The 19632-nt window shown below is 39.5% G+C and overlaps 1 protein-coding gene across 2 annotated transcripts; it reads right to left on the reverse strand.

Moving 5' to 3' along the window:
* Positions 1-2585: 2585 nt before the first annotated feature.
* LOC133260773 (solute carrier family 7 member 13-like) lies at positions 2586-18781 on the reverse strand. 2 transcript variants are annotated; one of them, XM_061439468.1, is made up of 4 exons: positions 17990-18779; positions 15678-15809; positions 7704-8065; positions 2586-2905 (listed from the first exon to the last, which is right to left on the reverse strand). In XM_061439468.1, exons 1-4 carry the CDS (start codon positions 18672-18674, stop codon positions 2612-2614), a joined length of 1473 nt encoding a protein of 490 aa, XP_061295452.1. In that variant the 5' UTR covers positions 18675-18779; the 3' UTR covers positions 2586-2611. The 2 variants fall into 2 exon arrangements, with proteins under 2 accessions (XP_061295452.1, XP_061295453.1); XM_061439469.1 differs by lacking the exon at positions 2586-2905 and adding an exon at positions 2912-3379 and having other exon boundaries at positions 17990-18781.
* Positions 18782-19632: the final 851 nt, after the last annotated feature.

Here is a 19632-nt window from a genome sequence, read left to right on the forward strand (position 1 = left end):
GAGGGAAGTTTTGCCCTGAATTGAACTTCTTGCAACTGGAGATAAGTGAGGTTTCTATCACTGGTTCCTGATGCAAGGATGTTCCTAAGCATGCAATAACTGGCTGTCTGGATTATCTATCGTGCAACTTGTAGTTTTGGAATTAGAGCTTCACATTAGAAAAGGAACTGAGGATGACCACTCCAAGTACATGGAACTAGCAAGTATTTAAGCTTAGGGAAAAGAATGTTGGCACTAGGGGTTTGAAGTATTTGGACTCTTGATATATTTTTGAATTAGATGTGGGGGTGTGAGAGATTGACAAGAATAAGATTCAGCAAACTATGTGGGCCTTGCAACTGGAAAAATGAAGATGACTTTACAGTTTTCTATTTGCATTTATGTAAATAGAATATAATTGCAAATGTAATTATAGATATTACATTTACCTTCTATGTCTATAGAATGTATAGTTTTATATTTATATTTATGTAAATAGAATGGAATTACAAATGTAATTTCAAGTGTCATTACAAATATTACATTTACTTCTATATCTATAGAATGTATCTATTTGCCTTTTGATAAACTTCTTTTCACTATTAAATTCAGTGTGGCAGGAACAGTCTTTCTTCTGGCAGGAGCATAGTTTCTTCTTTAATATATGTTTGAGTTTATCTATGATAATCATCAGAGAAGGCAATGGCACCCCACTCTAGCACTCTTGCCTGGAAAATCCCATGGACGGAGGAGCCTGGTAGGCTGCAGTCCATGGGGTCTCGAAGAGTCAGACACGACTGAGCGACTTCACTTCCATTTTTCACTTTCATGCACTGGAGAAGGAAATGGCAACCCACTCCAGTGTTCTTGCCTGGAGAATCCCAGGGACGGGGAGCCTGGGATTGCCGTCTATGGGGTCGCACAGAGTTGGACACAACTGAAGCGACTTAGCAGCAACAGCAGCAGCAGCAGGAACTAGTTAAACTCTTCTTTGGTACCATCTCTATATAGCGTTCCAGCCTCAGTCAGGCCGAAATGTAGAGCTATAGTCATTAATGGAGCACTTCTGAGGGGCTGCTGAGAACCCAAACTGAGACAGGCTATCAAGGGAGATGCCCTCTACAGGGATGTGTACTGACAGCCCATTCACTTACTCACTCACTTGCCTGTGCATTCAGATATTTATTTTATAGGTTGTCTATTTTTTTTTTTTTTTTAATTCTTCCAATTTTATTTTATTTTTAAACTTTACATAATTGTATTAGTTTTGCCAAATATCAAAATGAATCCGCCACAGGTATACATGTGTTCCCCATCCCGAACCCTCCTCCCTCCTCCCTCCCCATACCATCCCTCTGGGCCGTCCCAGTGCACCAGCCCCAAGCATCCAGCATCATGCATCGAACCTGGACTGGCAACTCGTTTCCTACATGATATTTTACATGTTTCATTGCCATTCTCCCACATCTTCCCACCCTCTCCCTCTCCCACAGAGTCCATAAGACTGTTCTATACATCAGTGTCTCTTTTGCTGTCTCGTACACCGGGTTATTGTTACCATCTTTCTAAATTCCATATATATGCGTTAGTATACTGTATTTATGTTTTTCCTTCTGGCTTACTTCACTCTGTATAATAGGCTCCAGTTTCATCCACCTCATTAGAACTGATTCAAATGTATTCTTTTTAATGGCTGAGTAATACTCCATTGTGTATATGTACCACAGCTTTCTTATCCATTCATCTGCTGATGGACATCTAGGTTGCTTCCACGTCTTGGCTATTATAAACAGTGCTGCGATGAACATTGGGGTACACGTGTCTCTTTCCCTTCTGGTTTCCTCAGTGTGTATGCCCAGCAGTGGGGTTGCTGGATCATAAGGCAGTTCTATTTCCAGTTTTTTAAGGAATCTCCACACTGTTCTCCATAGTGGCTGTACTAGTTTGCATTCCCACCAACAGTGTAAGAGGGTTCCCTTTTCTCCACACCCTCTCCATAGGTTGTCTATTTTTATGCACACACTGCCTTAGGGAGAGAGTATACAAATTTAAATAAATGAAATGTAATTAAAAAAATTTTAAATAGCTAAGGAATAATCCTTACCTTTGGGGAGCTCACTGTCTTTAGGGAAAAAGTAAGTAGACAATTAAAAAAGAGTGTGGACTCTGACATATTAATAATAAACTCAGAAGCATTAATGCACAAAGAGGGACATCTACTACAGTCTTGGGAAATTGGGCATCAGCGTGCTTTATTGGAGAAGTAAGGTTTCTGTTACAAACAGCAAGAGCTAAAGTGTTAACGTTCTGGACATCAAGCATTTTGTGCTGGTTGCGTGTTACATGTGCGGCATGCGCACAAATACACATACGGAATAGTATATATATTAGGAATAGGACATCAAGTATTTTGCGCTGGTTGTGTGTTACATGTGTGGCATGCGTACAAATACACAGAAGGAATAGTATATGTATTAGGAATAGGACATCAAGTATTTTGCACTGGTTGTGTGTTACATATGCGGCATGCGTACAAATACACATAAGGAATATGTATATGTATTAGGAATAATCTAGTTGAAAGAGAAAGTTGCTTTTAATGTCAATCATTTGCCAAATATGCATACTTTATTTATTCTTTTTTGGTCGCAGTTGCAGGTGGATTTTTCTGTACATTTCCTCCTGTTGAAATATATTCATCAATGTCATCAGTAGGTGAAACATTTAGTAGTAACTGTAAAAAGCAGGTTATCTTGTTGAAATATGTAGACCCCAAATTAAAATGCACAAAAGGCAAATAAAACAGAAGTCCACTGAGGATAAAAAGAATAACGTAGATATGGTACATCTGAGGAGCCTTGATGATTGGCGTCAAAACCAAGAACAAAGACATGGCCATGGTTCCAAACACAAACGGCAAACGTGCCTGAGAACAAACATAGGCTTGTATTAGAGTGGCCTTGGAGTGGGGTCGCAGAGGGTCGGACACGACTGAGCGACTGAGCTGAACTGGAAGTTACTACAAATAATAGCGTAAAATATTTTATATACAGACATTTGTTTAATATGGAGGAAGTTGGTTTCATTGATAAAAAAATATTTACCTACCAGGTCTTCCTTAGTTTTACATAAGAGAAAACAGTCTGCTGGGAATCTCCTCAGAGTGTGAAACAGCAGAAGTGAAAGCCTTTTCCTAATAATGTCAACACTTTGCTCTCCCTTTGATCTTTTTCATAAGTCCATGCCACTTGTCCATTCAGCTCTCTTTATCTCTTTTGGCTGTGTGGGTCTTCATCGCTGCGTGCAAGGTTTTTCTGGTTCTGGCGAATAGGGTCTGCTCTCTCGTTGCAGTGTGTGGGCTTCTTATTGTGGAGACTTCTCTGCTTGCAGGGCACTGGCTCTAAGACACACAGGTTTCAGGCAGTTTGGCACACAGGCTCAGTGGCACAGCTCGTGGGCTCCAGCACACAGGCTTAGTGGCCTTGTGGCATATAGAATCTTCCTGGACCAGGTATCGAACCTGTGTCCTCTGCATTGGCAGACAGATTCTTAACTACTGGACCACCAGGGAAGTCCCACTCAGGTCTCTTGAATAACGACCCTCGGAAACATTCCATACTACTACCATAGAGCATTTTTTTCATCATAAATTTTTTCTTTTTCTTTTCAAGCAATATCAAAATTAATATTTTTGTACCTCAATCTAATATTATTCATAATGATGTAATACACAACCTATATATAACATAATACCCACTCTAGTGTTCTTGCCTGGAGAATCCCAGGGACGGGGGAGCCTGGTGGGCTGCCGTCTATGGGGTTGCACAGAGTCGGACACGACTGAAGCGACTTAGCAGCAGCAGCAGCATATAACCTAATATGACAGACATTATTCTTTGGGGCTCCAAAATCACTGCAGATGGTGACTTCAGCCACGAAATTAAAAGACGCTTGCTCCCTAGAAGGAAAGTTATGACCAACCTAGATCAGATCAGACCAGATCAGTCGCTCAGTCGTGTCCGACTCTTTGTGACCCCATGAATTGCAGCACGACAGGCCTCCCTGTCCATCACCAACTCCCGGAGTTCACTCAGACTCACGTCCACCGAGTCAGTGATGCCATCCAGCCATCTCATCCTCTGTCGTCCCCTTCTCCTCCTGCCCCCAATCCCCCCCAGCATCAGAGTCTTTTCCAATGAATCAACTCTTCGCATGAGGTGGCCAAAGTACTGGAGTTTCAGCTTTAGCAGCATTCCTTCCAAAGAAATCCCAGGGCTGATCTCCTTCAGCATGGACTGGTTGGATCTCCTTGCAGTCCAAGGGACTCTCAAGAGTCTTCTCCAACACCACAGTTCAAAAGCATCAATTCTTCAGTGCTCAGCCTTCTTCACAGTCCAACTCTCACATCCATACATGACCACAGGAAAAACCATAGCCTTGACTAGACCAACCTTTGTTGGCAAAGTAATGCCTCTGCTTTTGAATATGCTATCTAGGTTGATCATAACTTTCCTTCCAAGGAGTAAGCGTCTTTTAATTTCATGGCTGCAGTCACCATCTGTAGTGATTTTGGAGCCCAGAAAAATAAAGACAGCATATTAAAAAGTAGAGACATCACTTTGCCAACAAAGGTCGGTCTAGTCAAAGCTATGGTTTTTCCAGTAGTCATGTATGGATGTGAGAGTTGGACTATAAAGAAAGCTGAGCGCCTAAGAACTGATGCTTTTAAACTGTGGTGTTGGAGAAGACTCTTGAGAGTTCCTTGGACTGCAAGGAGATCCCACCAGTCCATCCTAAAGGAAATCATTCTGAATATTCATTGGAAGGACTGATGCTGAAGCTGAAACTCCAATACTTTGGCCACCTGATGAGAAGAACTGACTCACTGGAAAAGACCCTGATGCTGGGAAAGATCAGAAGGAGAAGGGGATGACAGAGGATAAGATGGTTGGAATGCATCACCAACTCAATGAGTTTGAGTAACTCATGACATGAGTTTGAGTAAACTCCGGGAGTTGGTGATGGACAGGGAGACCTGGCGGGCTGCAGTCCATGGGGTTGCAAAGAGCTGGACAAGACTGAGCTACTGAACTGAACTGAACCTATATATAATTCCTTTGGGGAACGTTTTATCGTAAAAGGACCACAGGGTTGGATTCATTTTCTCTGATCTTCACTTTTCCCTTAATATCGATCTTAGCAATGTATATTTTTCAGATTTTTTGTGTATCTTAATTTAGATAATTAAAGAATACACAAACATGGAAATTTATATATAATTAAAGAGTAGTAATTGCAAAAGTAAAATGCTTAGTTAAATGCTGTTGATCCTTGCCTATAACTGTATTTTGTGTAACTCCTCTCTCTCCTATTAGACCAAGAAGTTATTGATGCATTATTAATGGGCATTTTATCCGTCTATCTTTAAAGTGTTTAGACTAGTGTTTTTTACATAGTAGTTCCTTAGTAGTTGCTTCAGTAGTTATTGGATCATTAAGTGACTCAGATGCAAGATTATCATTATCTTTCCTTTTTTTCAATTTTGAAATGTGGATTTCTGGTCCTTATCCTAAGCATTAGAATCCACAGGGGTGATGTCTAAGAAACTGAGTTTATACAGAAACTCGAAAGGAATTCTTTTTTTCACAGTAGACTTTAAAAATCTTAGTTATTAAACTCTGTTGGTTTTCCTTTTTCACCTTCTAGTCGACCCTGCACCTTTGTGTACTGCTGAGGTATTTCTGTGGGTATTCTGGTGCATCCTTTTACCTTATACAAGGTCCGTAATAAAAGAGGCCCCTTGATTTATTTAGAATATGATGCACTGATAAAACAATGATCATTTGAAACATACCCCCCTTAAAAATGACTTATAGGCCTAACAATAAAAGGTGATATAGCAAGTTATGCATGCTGTAAGCCTTTTAACTGACTAAGTGACTAACCACTAACTTAGCTTCTAGCAGCCTACATGAAAAGGGAAGCATGATCTTACAGTCTAAGTACTGAAGCTAAGCAGGACCCTGTGGAACTCCTCGGTACAAAAGCCTTTCTGTGTCCCGCATTTCTTATTTGTAGGAAACAGGCTTCATTTGGTCTCCAATACCTTCCCTGAGTTCCAAAGCACAGTTCAAACAGTCAGTTCAAACACTGGAGTGGGTTGCCATTTCCTTCTCCAATGCATGGAAGTGAAAAGTGAAAGCGAAGTCGCTCAGTTGTGTCCTACTCTTCATGACCCCATGGACTGTAGCCTACAGGCTCCTCCAGCCATGGGATTTTCCAGGCAAGAGTACTGGAGTGGGGTGCCATTGCCTTCTCCAAGGGATATGCCTAGCAATATCTTTGAGCTCTTCTGCAGAACTAAGAGTCGGACACGATTGAGCGACTTCAGTTTCACTTTTCACTTCCATGCATTGGAGAAGGAAATGGCAACCCACTCCAGTGTTCTTGCCTGGAGAATCCCAGGGACGGGGGAGCCTGGTGGGCTGCCATCTATGGGATCGCACAGAGTCGGACATGAGTGAAGCGACTTAGCAGCAGCAGCAGCAGCGGAACTAAAACCACCACCAGATGGAAGACTTTTAACTGCTTGATGAAGCATTCTTCATTCCAGAGAGAGAGTGCCTCAGAGAGAAAGTCATCACGAAACCCCCAGATGTCAGAGGATATTTGGACTGAAGGAAGGCAGGCCCTGCAGGCCCCCTGACCCTTATCAGCAACCCTGTCCCTCCACTATAAGATTCCTCACAGCTCTCTTGACTTCAGGTTGGGGCACAGTCTTGAGGGCGTTAGCCCACTGTGGCCCCCGTTGCCTGGCAAAGCAATATAGCTGTTCTTTTCTACTTCATCCAAACTCTGTCTCCAAGATTCTGTTTGATACCAGTGTGTACAGGCTGATTTTTGGTATCAGGATCTGTAAAGAAAATTAAATAATCTGCCTAGAAACACAAGTATTTTTGATATAAATATTAGAACTAATTTTCTTTGGTGGGTCTAACACAGTAGCATAATGTAAAAATAAACCATTTAATCTCTTTGCAGTAAGTATAGGAATGAGTTGCTGGAGGTTGTTTGGTTAAACAGAATATTGGGTACATCCACAATATTGATGGATGGGTTATAGTAGACAATTAGAAGAAAAAAATTTTCCATAAGCTTATATGAAACATTTCAAATGCAGTTAAGGTAGACAGAGGTTTTGGTGGTTTGAGGAATTAACAGAGTACTTATACCTCAGTCAATCTTTCATAGATACTCTGTCTCTGAGGTGAGATTTTAAAAGATGAATGAGTTTGCAACTATACTACATCACAAATACCTAGAGTGTAGCTCTTCCGTATTGGCCATTAAAGCTGGAGACTTATACATTGATAGACATTTAAATTGATAAGCCTGAAAAGCCCTAGGCAAGCCTACAAGGTAATCTAAGGTAGTACCATTAAGAGGACACTCAAATAATCATTGGCCCTGGACGCTGGTCAGTCTCATACACCGAGACTGAGTACAGACTCATTATGCATCCCACATATGGTCCCTCTTGACTCAAGTTTCACTAGTTGTAATATAATAGAATATCCTAAATATAAAATCTATTCTCAAATGTTCCTAAAATGGGGTCACAGTGGGTTAAAAAGATTTTTTACGTAGATATAAGAAAAAAGTATTAAAAGTACAAAATGCTCTTTAAAAAGATATAGGATTTTTTTTTTCTTGGTTTGACTTACCTTGTAAGGTCTGGATAGGTTGGGCTCCTGGAATCTCAGTTTAAGCAAGCCCATCATCATTAGCCCAAGTTGAATCCAGTCTGTGAATCCCACATAATTTATTAAAAGGATTAAGTCTGAGGGAATAATTAAGATGGAGGCAAAGATGAGCATCTGAATCACAGCTGCAACTGGACAAGAGTGAATATTCAAAGTTGAGAGGATCAAAGGTAGCTGACCCTCCTGGCTTGCCATACACCATAACCTTGATGTTGAAAATACAGTACAGTTGAGGGAGCTAACTATTGCGGAAGAAACACCAAGGGAAATGGCCCATTGCAAGGAAGGGATTACTCTATCCATCCAAGTGACTGCAACAGCATCTGTAAAAGAGTAGAGAAGCCATTAATTACGCAACTGATGTAATATGTATACTGCATGGTATTTTTAATTAGCTTAGAAAGTATTAAATTATAATTGTAGCAAAGACAAAGGGCTGGTGTAAGTAGCAGGTTGAACTGACGAAGTTTTCTAAGAATCACAAATGAGTCTTGGATTTTGTCAAATGCATTTTACGACTCTCTTAATATAATCTGATTTTTGTCTGTTATCATTTTAATATAGTAAAATATTAATTGCTTTTGGGATGCTGAACCAACCAATGATAAAGCTCACTTGTTCATCATGTATGCTCCTTTTTATGTGTTACTGGACTCAGTTGACCAGTGTTTTTGAGAACTGTGTTACACTGTAGTTCACGGAACAATACATGTTGTATGCAACATGTGTATGTAATTTCTTTCTTTGTGTAAAGAATTTTTCTGGCTTTGGTACCATAGAAATACTGGTTTCATAAAATAAGTTTGGATGTGTCCCCTCTTCCAATTTCTGGAAGAGTTTGTTTAGGAGTGGTATTATTTCTTTCTTAAATGTTTGATGCAATTCATCAGTGAAGCTACTAGGGCCTGGGATTTGACTTGTGGGAAGATTTTAGATTTTTAACTCATTTTTTAAAAATATAGATTTATTCAGATATTTTTATGTCTTCTGGAGGCAGTTCTGTTAACTCAAGAGTAATAAAAAGTACTCCGTGGCACACAGCACTCTCTTTTCCATGGGCTCTCCCCTTCTCCTCAGCCTCTGGTAGAGGAGAAAGATGACGAGGGGTCGACTGAGGTCTCCCTACCCCGAAGGCTATACCCATCCAAGTAGGCTGGGGAGCTTCATGACGGTTCTTAGATATGGGTTCCCAAGTCATCAACAAGCCCGGGACTGTGGAATGAAAGGTCGATTCAGCTAAGGGAATCTGGGTTGAACTCACAGTGCAGAAGGGAAGCCCTCTACCCACAAAAGTTCCTTTGTGAATAAAGCCCTTTGGGTCCACTCAAAGTGTTATAGTTTCATGGCTTCCACTGTTGGCTATTTGTTGGTATTGATATTTTAGGTAGAGGTGTGTGTAGAGAGTATAATGGGACATGTGAGTTCCTTCGAAACCCCTTTCCTTTCTCCCTCCTTGTGCCGTTCAGAAAATAATGTTGAATCTCAGTGGGAGAAAGAGCACAGACCTGATGGAAAACTTTAAGGCAGCGATGGTGGTGGTAAAAGATGCAATATCTCAATCTAACTATGATGTGACCAGAGACAAAAGCCACTGGGAGCTGGAGGTTTACAGGGGATTGTTACTAAGTGACCATGTGTCCTCTAGCCCCAGCTGTGGTTGTTCCAGACACTGGGACTGTAATGGAGACACTGTATACATTGATGCCAGTTGATATCCTGTCTCAAACATTGCCAGCACCTCTTTTCTGTTCACTTGCCCCTGAAGACCAAGACTAATTCACATTCATGTGGCAAGGCCTTCAATAGGCTTTCACAGTACCCCACTAGGATTCCTAAACTCCCCTGCTCTTTGCCCCCAGCTGGACTTCAGGATTTTTCAAGAGTGTCTCTGCCATCCAAGATCCAAAATTTATACTATATTGTTCATGATCAGTTAGTTGACAAGTTTAAAGCCTCAGTCTAGAAACATCTGAATTTGTATTATTACACTTTACCAACAGGCTGATCAACCCCAATAAAATTTAGGGTACTGCTTGCCAAGTAAGTTTTCTTGGAAACATGTGGCTAAATTTGCAACACGTAGTCCCTCTGGTAGTAAAAAAAAAAATTGTCTATGGACCCCTACTACTAAAAGAAGACTCAGCACCGTATGAATTCTTCGTGTGTTATAGTTAGCATGTGTCTCACTTGGGATTCTACTTAGTCTTCCATATCAGCTAATTCACAGATCAATGTCCTTTAACTGGAGGATCAGATCAGTGGACTGTACTGAAAGCTGTCCAGCAAGCACACTTTCTACCAGTGGGGATCCACAACCATAATTACTGCTTTGACTTAGAAGTTTCTGTGACTGATGATGGTCTTCTGCATTGCAGACAGATTCTTTACCGTCTGAGCCACGAGGGAAGCCCCTTTTCTATTGCATTTCCTGGCAAAGAGAGGTACCTTATAGCTGGAGGTGGCTTCCTTGATAACAACTATCAGTTAAATTCCTCTTGAAAAAATAATACTAGCTTAGCAAGTAGCACTGGGATATTGTAAAACTGAACACCTGACTTATGGAGGCCTTATGACTTTCCAGCCTGATAGTCTCATTTTGGGATGAATCAAATTGAATTCAACTATTGAAAAGGTATGAAGAGCCCCCAAAATCTTATCAGGTGGAAATGGTGTATTCAAGAACACAGCTAGCCTGGCCCAGTGGCTTCTTGGTTTTGCATGAACAAGTGCAAATTACATCCCAGTTTGCTGACTGAAGCAGGGTTGCTGGTTCAGCAGGGCCCTCTGCTCACAAGGGTCCCTGTAAATATCTGGCCATGGGCCACTGACGGTTTAGCTAAGCTGAAGCCCTGTGGTGCCCGCCAGGCTGCTACAGCTGTGAGCCTCAGCACCAGCTATGCAGAATGGAAAATAGACAGGATATTCTACTCAGGAACTGGAGATCAAAATCAGATTATTCAGTCAGCAGCCTTGATTGCTTTCTATAGTTTATGGCCCCGGAGAGGGGTGTCTTTAGTCTGCCAGCCTGTGGTTTTCCAAGTGACAGACCAAACCCCCAGGCCATCAACAGTAGTTCATGTCATTAGAAATACAAGCGTGGTTCATCAAGAGGGGAATTGGCCAGAGCTATGAGAATGGGCTTAAGTTCTGTCCATGGAGCCCATTCTCTGATGAGAATAATTAGAATAAAACTGCTGATCGATACTGAACTATTCAGATTGCCGTGACAATGTCTGAATCCATCATCTTTCTAGACACGGCAACACACTGACTATCATATACTGGACAGAAGAAAAAGGGCTCCATATTTTTGCTACAGAGGCTAACACGAAATGTTACACTGTGACTTCTGCCAAGATTTGACCATTCGTTCACAGTGAAGGAGGCCACTTGCACAAGATATTGTCCCTGCTCACTTCCGGCAAATTGACTACATTGACTTTTGACCCTCTCTTGGGACGACAGCTAATAGTTGTTGGAACTTTTCCAGGTTGCAGCATCGCTGTTCCAATTTGGTCAGCCCTCTGCGGCCACACCACTGTGGCCCTTGAAACTCATCTGTGTTATGTGTTTGGCCATTCACAATGTGACAGCTGTACATCACAAAAGCACATCAATGTGCTGAAGGCAAAGGTATTCAGTGTATCTTTCATATACACCATTTGAATGCGTCTGATTCTGTTTAATGTTGGATGGCTTCCTCAAAAATCAACCCAGAAATATTTCTGACTCTACCTCTCTCACATCCTTCTGGTCCACACACCTTGGTCAGGTAGTTTGGTCACTGAATAAACCCTAGGGAGTGATCTTCCCTGGTGGCTCAGACAGTAAAGAATCTACCTGCAATGCAAGAGACCCGGGTTCCATCCCTGAGTTGGGAAGATCCCTGGAGAAGGAAATGGCAACCCACTCCAGTATTCTTGCCTGGTGAATCCTGTGGACAGAGGAGCCTGGTGGGCTACAGTTTGTGGGGTTGCAAAGAGTCGGACATGACCAAGTGACTAACACTTTCGCTCTCAGAGAGTGATCACCTACTCTTGGCTGCTTCCTGAGTGATGGTCAGGGAGAATAGCATAGGTAGTTATATATTCCTATTTTGAAAACTCAGGAGGCTTTCCTGATTATTGCTGGATTTTATGCTTCTTATTTTCCTCACACAGCAACCCCAACCTACCTGGTTGGTTTAGCCTCTGGGCAGCAATATGAGCATAAAGAAGCCAAGAGGATTCAAAATCCATTTTGGTTCACACGCCTGGGTTCTGTTTTTGGACTGGTGTGGTCATAGATTATAAAGATAATAACCACTTGACTGAGTTCACTCTTTGCTAAGTGCTCTTACAGTGGTAATTGTGGCTTTCTAGAAGGGAATATTTAGACTGAAAAATATGGGGATGGAAGGACAACAGTGATCTTTTGTCTTTTAGAGCCATTCCTGGGACCTGTCTTCTGAAGGAAGACTTATAAAAGATTTGGATTCCCTAAGCTTGAGGATCTTCTGCTGTTATGTGGAGATATCACTTGGCCTTCCTTGCTTTGTCTTTTGGGAATCAGGGTTTGGGGAACAGCATAAATGACATTCTAGCTACTGCTATTATATGAAAAATAAATTGCCTTTGTCTCCATCGCCAGCATCCATGAAACTGTGCCCAACTACCTTACGAGGGGGTTAAATCTCAAGCTTTTCATAGTTGTTGAGAGTCTTGTGATTTCTTCCTTGACCCATTGGTTATTTAGAAGTCTGTTGTTTAATTTTCAAATATGTGAGGTTTCTCAAGTTACATTCTGTTGTTGGTTTCTATTGTGCATCTATTGCTGTTGAAGGAAGTGTTTTGTATGATAGAAATATTAAATTTTTTGAGACTTGTTTTATATCCTGAAATTATGTCTATCCTAGGGAAAGTCCCATAAGTGCTTGAATAAATATATATTCTGCTTCTGTTTGGTGGAGCATTCTATAAATGTCAATTAGATCAGTTTGATTGATAGTGGTGTGCAGATCTTCTATATCCTTATTGATTTTCTATCTAGTTATTGAGTGATATACTGACATCTGCAACTATAGTTGCTGAATTGTCTATTTCTCCTTTTAGTTACATTAGTATGGCTTCATGTATTCTGGGGCTGTGTTTTTAGAGGTGTATGCATTTATAATTGTTATATCTTCTTCATGCATTGATCATTTTATTAATATCATTACAAAATACCTTTCTTTGTCTCTAGTAATCTTTTAGTCTTTAAGTTATTTTGTCTTAATAATATTACTATTCTAGTTTTCTTACAGTTAATGTTTGCATGATAAACTTTTCCATTCTTTTACTTTGTACTTGATTGTGTTTTGAATCTAAAGTGTGTCTCATATAGACAGCATATAGTTGGATTGATGATTTTATTCAGTATGACAACCTCTGCCTTTTATTGTTGTGTTTGTATATTCTCATTTAACATTACTGATATTGTCGTATTTACTATGTCACTTTGCTGTTTGTTTTTTTATGTCTTATGTATTTTTGTTCTTCTATTTTATTGTTTATTTTTATTTTATTTATTGTTATATTTTATCATTTATTTCTTGTTTATTTTATCTATTTATTGTTAAGTAGATTTTTTTTTTCTATACCATATGGCCTTTGGGATCTTAGTCCCTTAACCAGGAATCTAACCTGGGTCCTGGCAGGGAAAGTGCCTAACCACTGGACTGCTAGGGAATTCCCTAAAGAGATGTTCTTAATGTGCCATTTAATTCCTCTGTTGATTTGTTCAGTTATTTTCTTAGTAGTTGTTCTGGTAATTACAGAATCCACCTTTAATCCAAATCAATTTCCAGTTACTTTCAGTTAAAATATGACAACTTTGCTACTATGGCTCATTTCCTTCTCTTTTCTTTGTGCTATTACTGTCATATATGTTATATTTATATGTTTAATAAACCCTACATTTAAGTTTCAGAGTTATTATCTAAAATAATCTAAGATATTTTTAAAGAATTCAAAAAATGTGTGTATACCCCTATGGAGTCTTTTATATTTATCCATATATTTAATATTTCTGGTTCTTTTTCTTCCTTCCCTTTGATCCAAATTACTTTCTTTCAGTCTGAAGAATTTCCTTCAGTAAGTCTTCTAGCAATGAATTCTTTCAGTTTTTGTTAGAGTACCTTCACATACATTTTCACATTCATTATTATTAATACGTGAAATGAATCAATAATATACACTCATTTTACTTTTTACATTTTTTTAAAATTGCAGTATTAGTTGACTCGGAATATTGTGTTACTTTTTTGATGTACAGCAAAGCAATTCAATTATATATATATATATATTTTCCAGATTCTTTTCCATTATAGGTTATTATAAGATATTGAATATCGTTCCCTAAGCTATATAGTAAATCCTTGTTGTTTATCTATTTTATGTGTAGTGGTATTTGTTAACACCATACTCCTAATTTATTCCTTCCCCCTTTCCCCTTTGGTAACCATAATTTTGTTTTCTATGCCCATGAGTTTGTTATCTGTTTTGTAAAATAAATTCATTTGTGTGGTTTTTTAGATTCCACAAATAAGTGATATCATATAATATTTGTCTTTCTGTGTCTGACTAACTTTACTCAGTATGATAATCTCACATCCATTCATGTTACTGCAAATGGCAATATTTCATTCTACTTTATGGCTGTGGGTGTCTCTCTGGGGCTTCTCAGGTGGCACAGTGGTAAAAAATCTGCTTGCCAGTGCAGGAGACACAGGAGACACGAGTTAGATCCCTGGGTTGAGAAGATCCCCTGGTGTAAAAAATGGCTGTATCCTTGCCTAGAAAATTCCATGGACAGAGGAACCTGGGGGGCTACAGTCCATGGATTCACAGAGTCAGACTTGACTGAGCATACACACACAGTATTTATCTATCTATTTACTGCATCTTCTCTATCCATTCATCTGTTGATGGACACCTAGGTTGCATGCATGATACTCTAAGTAGTGTCATTTTGGAGTTGAGATAACTGGGGAGCATCAAGCTTGGATGTAGGATAAACCTTATTTTTCTTTTCAATGAAAGCGTATTACTGATTTTCTTTTATTTTTCTGATAACTGAAAGTGTGAAGTTTAACAAATATTTATTTCATTAATATATTTATATAGATATTTAAGTTCAATTGAAAATTGAGCTTCTTTCAATTTGTCTATTTTTAGAGCAAAAAATCAGTTTCTGCACTATAAGTAATTTTTTAAAATCTGAAAAAAATCTGAATAGTTTTTATGATAAACTGAAATTCTGTCTCTTATATATATATATATATATATATATATATATATATATGGAGAAGGCAGTGGCAACCCACTCCAGTACCCTTGCCTGGAAAATCCCATGGACAGAGGAGCCTGGTGGGCTGCCGTCTATGGGGTCACACAGAGTCAGACACGACTGAAGCACCTTAGCAGCAGCATATATATATACATATATGGAAGGATTCATGTCCACTTCACTAATAGGAAAATTTAGGTACTCCAGCTCTGTATAGATTTGGGGGATATGTCTGAAGACAAAGTGTATGAGTTATATTTCCTGGAGGCAAATGCTGATCCAGAGCACCCACCTGCTCCTTATGAAGTATATCTCAAGAGGCTTTGATAAGTAGTCTCATATTTTCTATTCTACTCTGTCCATTGTGTTCTGCCTTTTTTTCCTTTTATATTTCTTAGTGTTTTCCATATTTTTGGCTGCTAGACCTTACCCTTTACTATATGCTCTAAAGAAATTGCTTGACCTTTTGAACGTCTACCTTTAAATAAATAGGTAAGTAAATAACCCAGACATGAACCAAATTAGCCTAATTCTCTTGAAATGTGCAAAAAGACCCACTGTATACTCAAAACTCCCTTTATTCAGGACAATGAAACAGAGTGTCTTCCTTCTGGCTCCGTGCAACCATACCTGAGGACATGATTTCCTTTGGGGTCAGGACGGCTAGGTAGGAAACATTAACCAGTAAGTAGATCAGGGCCACGAGGGTAAGTGCAGTGACCACACATTTGGGGATATTCTCACTAGGGCTTTTCAACTCTCCTGCAAAAAAAAAAAGTGCCACTCAGAAAAAATGACTAATCAGATCATCTTTGGAAGTAGCTTCATTATAACATACAACAACTAAAAGAAACAGACATGACTACACACAGCAAGAGTTGAATGCTTACTTACCAAGTTTAGACAAAGTATTAACTTTAGCAGCAATGGAATTTTGCTGAACTCTGGGTTTTACTCTTGTATCTTTGATGTGCCCAACATAAGCTTTTTGGATAAGAGGACAACTCAGAAAACCTGGATTCTAGGCCAGGAGGACTGGAGCAAATATTCCCTTACCATACGGCCAACACTATAGAAGTACACGTTTGTGTTAATGAAGTGTTGGAATAGCTCCTCTGTTAATCTGGTCACCACAGTCTAGGACATTAGGGTAGATTCTCCTGCTCTTTTCACTCCTTGGGTTAAGTTTCTAGACTAGCTAAATCTTAGATTAAACTTGACTGTATATTGCCAACACCAGTTTGACACAGATGTTTAACTACTTGGAAAATTTTTAACTTACAGTATGCAACTCCCTCAAAATAATTCACATGTATTAAAAAGAAAAATATAAAGAACATAAAGATTTAGAGAAAAAAAGCTCAGGTACATATTTATCTAAACCTTGAGATGGAGAAAGACTTTTCAAGTATGGAGATAATGAAAAGTTAAAAGATAGTTTAATACTTGTAGGTATTAAACTTCTAGTGTTTAAGACTGAAATTTTTAAAACTTATGAACAAAATGAAAAAAAAAAAAAAAAAAAGCCAAACAACAGGGACTTCACTGGTGGTCCAATGGTTAAGAATCCACCCGGAAATGCGGGAGACAGGGGTTTGATCCTTGCCAGGGAGCTAAGATCCCACATGCTGCAGGGCAACTAGTCCACACGCTTTAGCTACTGAGCCCGCATGCCCAGCTAGAGCGCCCATACACCACAAAAGACCCTGCAGGCCGCAACTAAGACTTGACAGACAGGTTAATGACAGCAAATTAAGAAAGCCATTTACCTGTCTTACAAGGAGGAAATTGGTCATTAACATTTGCAAAACTCTGCCCTCTCACTGGAGAAGGCAATCGCACCCCACTCCAGTACTCTTGCCTGGAAAATCCCACAGATAGAGGAGCCTGGTAGGCTGCAGTCCATGGGGTCGCTGGGAGTTGAACACGACTGAGCAACTTCACTTTCACTTTTCACTTTCATGCATTGGAGAAGGAAGTGGCACCCCACTCCAGTGTTCTTGCCTGGAGAATCCCAGGGATGGGGGAGCCTGGTGGGCTGCCAACTATGGGGTCCCACAGAGTCGGACACGATTGAAGCGACTTAGCAGCAGCAGCAGCCCTCTCACTAGACATTGAAGAAAAAATGAGTTCTGAAGTTTTATTTTCACAATTTTAAGTGACTAAAGAATGAAAAAGGTTTGATGACTTCAGGTGCCATCATTTTAATTCACACTAATAGACATTTGTAAAGCTTTTCTGGGCTGCAATTTGACAATATTTCTTAAGACATTTCTAAATATTTATATGGTTCACTTAGTAATTTTACTAAGATTTTTCAAGACTTTTTTCCTAACAAAACAATGAGAGATCCACAAAGGTTTATATAAAAGGATGCTGATTGGAACAATAACTATACAATTTCAAAGTGAAAAACTAGAAAAAATTCTGGTATCCAACAATGGGAGATGCTTGAAAAATGGTCAAATTGCATATGATAAAATGTTGTGTATTCATTTAAAAGCATTTATATTTAATAATATTTATGAATTCTCACTATGTGCTTTAAGTAGAACAAATGATGAGTATATGTACAAGTGTGACCTGCATGTGTGTACATATGAGATAACTGGTAATCTTCATTTTAGTTTATATTTTCTAAATTTTAATTTTTCTCTGATGAGCTTCTGCTATTAAAATATTTGTTCAGTAAAAAAAGTTGTTGAGTCCTTAAGCTGTATTAGTTCTACACTTACTTGTTTTAATTTGTAAACACCCAGAAAATATTTTGCTTTCCAAAGCTAGAAAACCACATTTGTAGAGAGTTTAGTGCATTTCCACCCACCTGATAGAAGAGAGACACACATTATAGAGAAATAATGTGTTTCTTAGAATTAAGCTGATTAACCCTTGTATGTTTATAGCCTGGTGGAGCTCTTTATAATTTAAAAAAGTAATTTTACCTGCTATTCGGACAAGGACTCCCCAACCAGAATATGCAAACAATCCTTGTAAGAAAGCTTCTGCAATCTGTGAAGCATCCGGAACGTCAGCATCGAAAGCTTTCTCAAACCTGGCCAGGTTCTCTCTTCTTCCTCTCACCAACAGCACGATTCCAGTTACAGAGATGAAGCCGAGAACTGTCATTTTGACAGCCGTACTGACAGTCTGAAACCATGTCACCTCCTTCACTCCCCGAGCATTCAGGATTCCCAAGCACCACAAGATAGCCAATGCCAAACATTTCTTTGGCATCTCAGGAACAAAACACCCAGGATAGAAAGGCTGCGTAATGTAGCCCGCCAGCATCAAGCTGCGGGCAGCAATTCCTGCGGGAGTACTGAATAGATTGATCCAGAGGTAGAAGAAAGCAACAAAGGGCCCAAGAGACCTTTTGAGGAAATAATACTGTGCTCCGCTTCTAGGGAAGGTGGTCCCCAGCTCCGCGTGACTCAGGGCAGCCAGCATAGACACCACGGCACAAGCAGCCCAAATGCTTAGGGACACCCCCACGTTGAGTGAAGAGTATTTTAACACCCCTTTAGGAGTGATAAATATTCCCGCACCTATGATGATACTGAATAAAAAAATTGTCCCATGGAAATATCCTATTACCCGCCGTAGCTGAGTGCTTTCTCCCACCTTCATTTTCTCAAGTCTGACACTTAATGTCCAAAGCTAACATAAATTCACTGTTTCCTCTGTGACACTTGTGATCTTACAGTTAAATGCTTTGGTTCCCTCCTCTTCTCTTCCTCAAATAGACTTCCTCACAGCCCTTAGCATAATAGTAAAAAAAAAAAAAAGTTAACTTGTAAAGTTAATTAAACTAAAGTTTATGAGATCTTAAAATTAGGGTTAAAATGTTTTACTGTTAAACATTTAAAAAGTTAAACACAATTAAACCAGTTAGACACAGCTAATTGGGAATAAGAGATAAAAACTTCCCAGTCAGGTTTTTTCTATGGATATGTAACCACATTCATTTTGATCCTTAAACAAGTAATTCTTTAAAACTTTGTACTGTAAGGAAGATTGCAAAGAATGACAAAAATACAAGGTCTGAATCATAAGTTTGCCCCTTGTTAGCAGATCTTGGTTTGAATCACACACACACACCTGCCACTTACTAGAAAATCCACATCACTTGTTTTTTTTTGAAAAATGGGACTGATAATCCTTATCTTATTTTTTCTTTAATAGAATTAAATAAGGTAATTTACTGATGAAGCAAATTCTAGCACAGAGCTCCTAGTACTATACCTAACATAGTTTGCATGTGTGTGCACGTGCGTATGACCCTTGGACTGCTGCCCACAAGCTCCTCCATCCACGGGATTGTCCAGGAAAGAGTACTGGAGTGGGTTGCCATTTCCTCCTTCAGGGGATCTTCCTGACCCAGGGATCGAACCCACATCTTCTGCATCTCCTCCATGGGCAGGCTTATTTTTTTTTTTACCACTGAGCCACCTGGGAAGCCCCACCTAACATAATTTAGGGATCCATAAAGTTAGTTTTATCATTTGGTTATTTTCAGTTCAGTTCAGTTCAGTTCAGTCCCTCAGTCATTTCCAACCAACTCTTTGTGACCCCATGGACAGCAGCA

Source organism: Bos javanicus, chromosome 14 (genome assembly GCF_032452875.1).
Source record: "Bos javanicus breed banteng chromosome 14, ARS-OSU_banteng_1.0, whole genome shotgun sequence".
Lineage (NCBI taxonomy): Eukaryota > Metazoa > Chordata > Mammalia > Artiodactyla > Bovidae > Bos > Bos javanicus.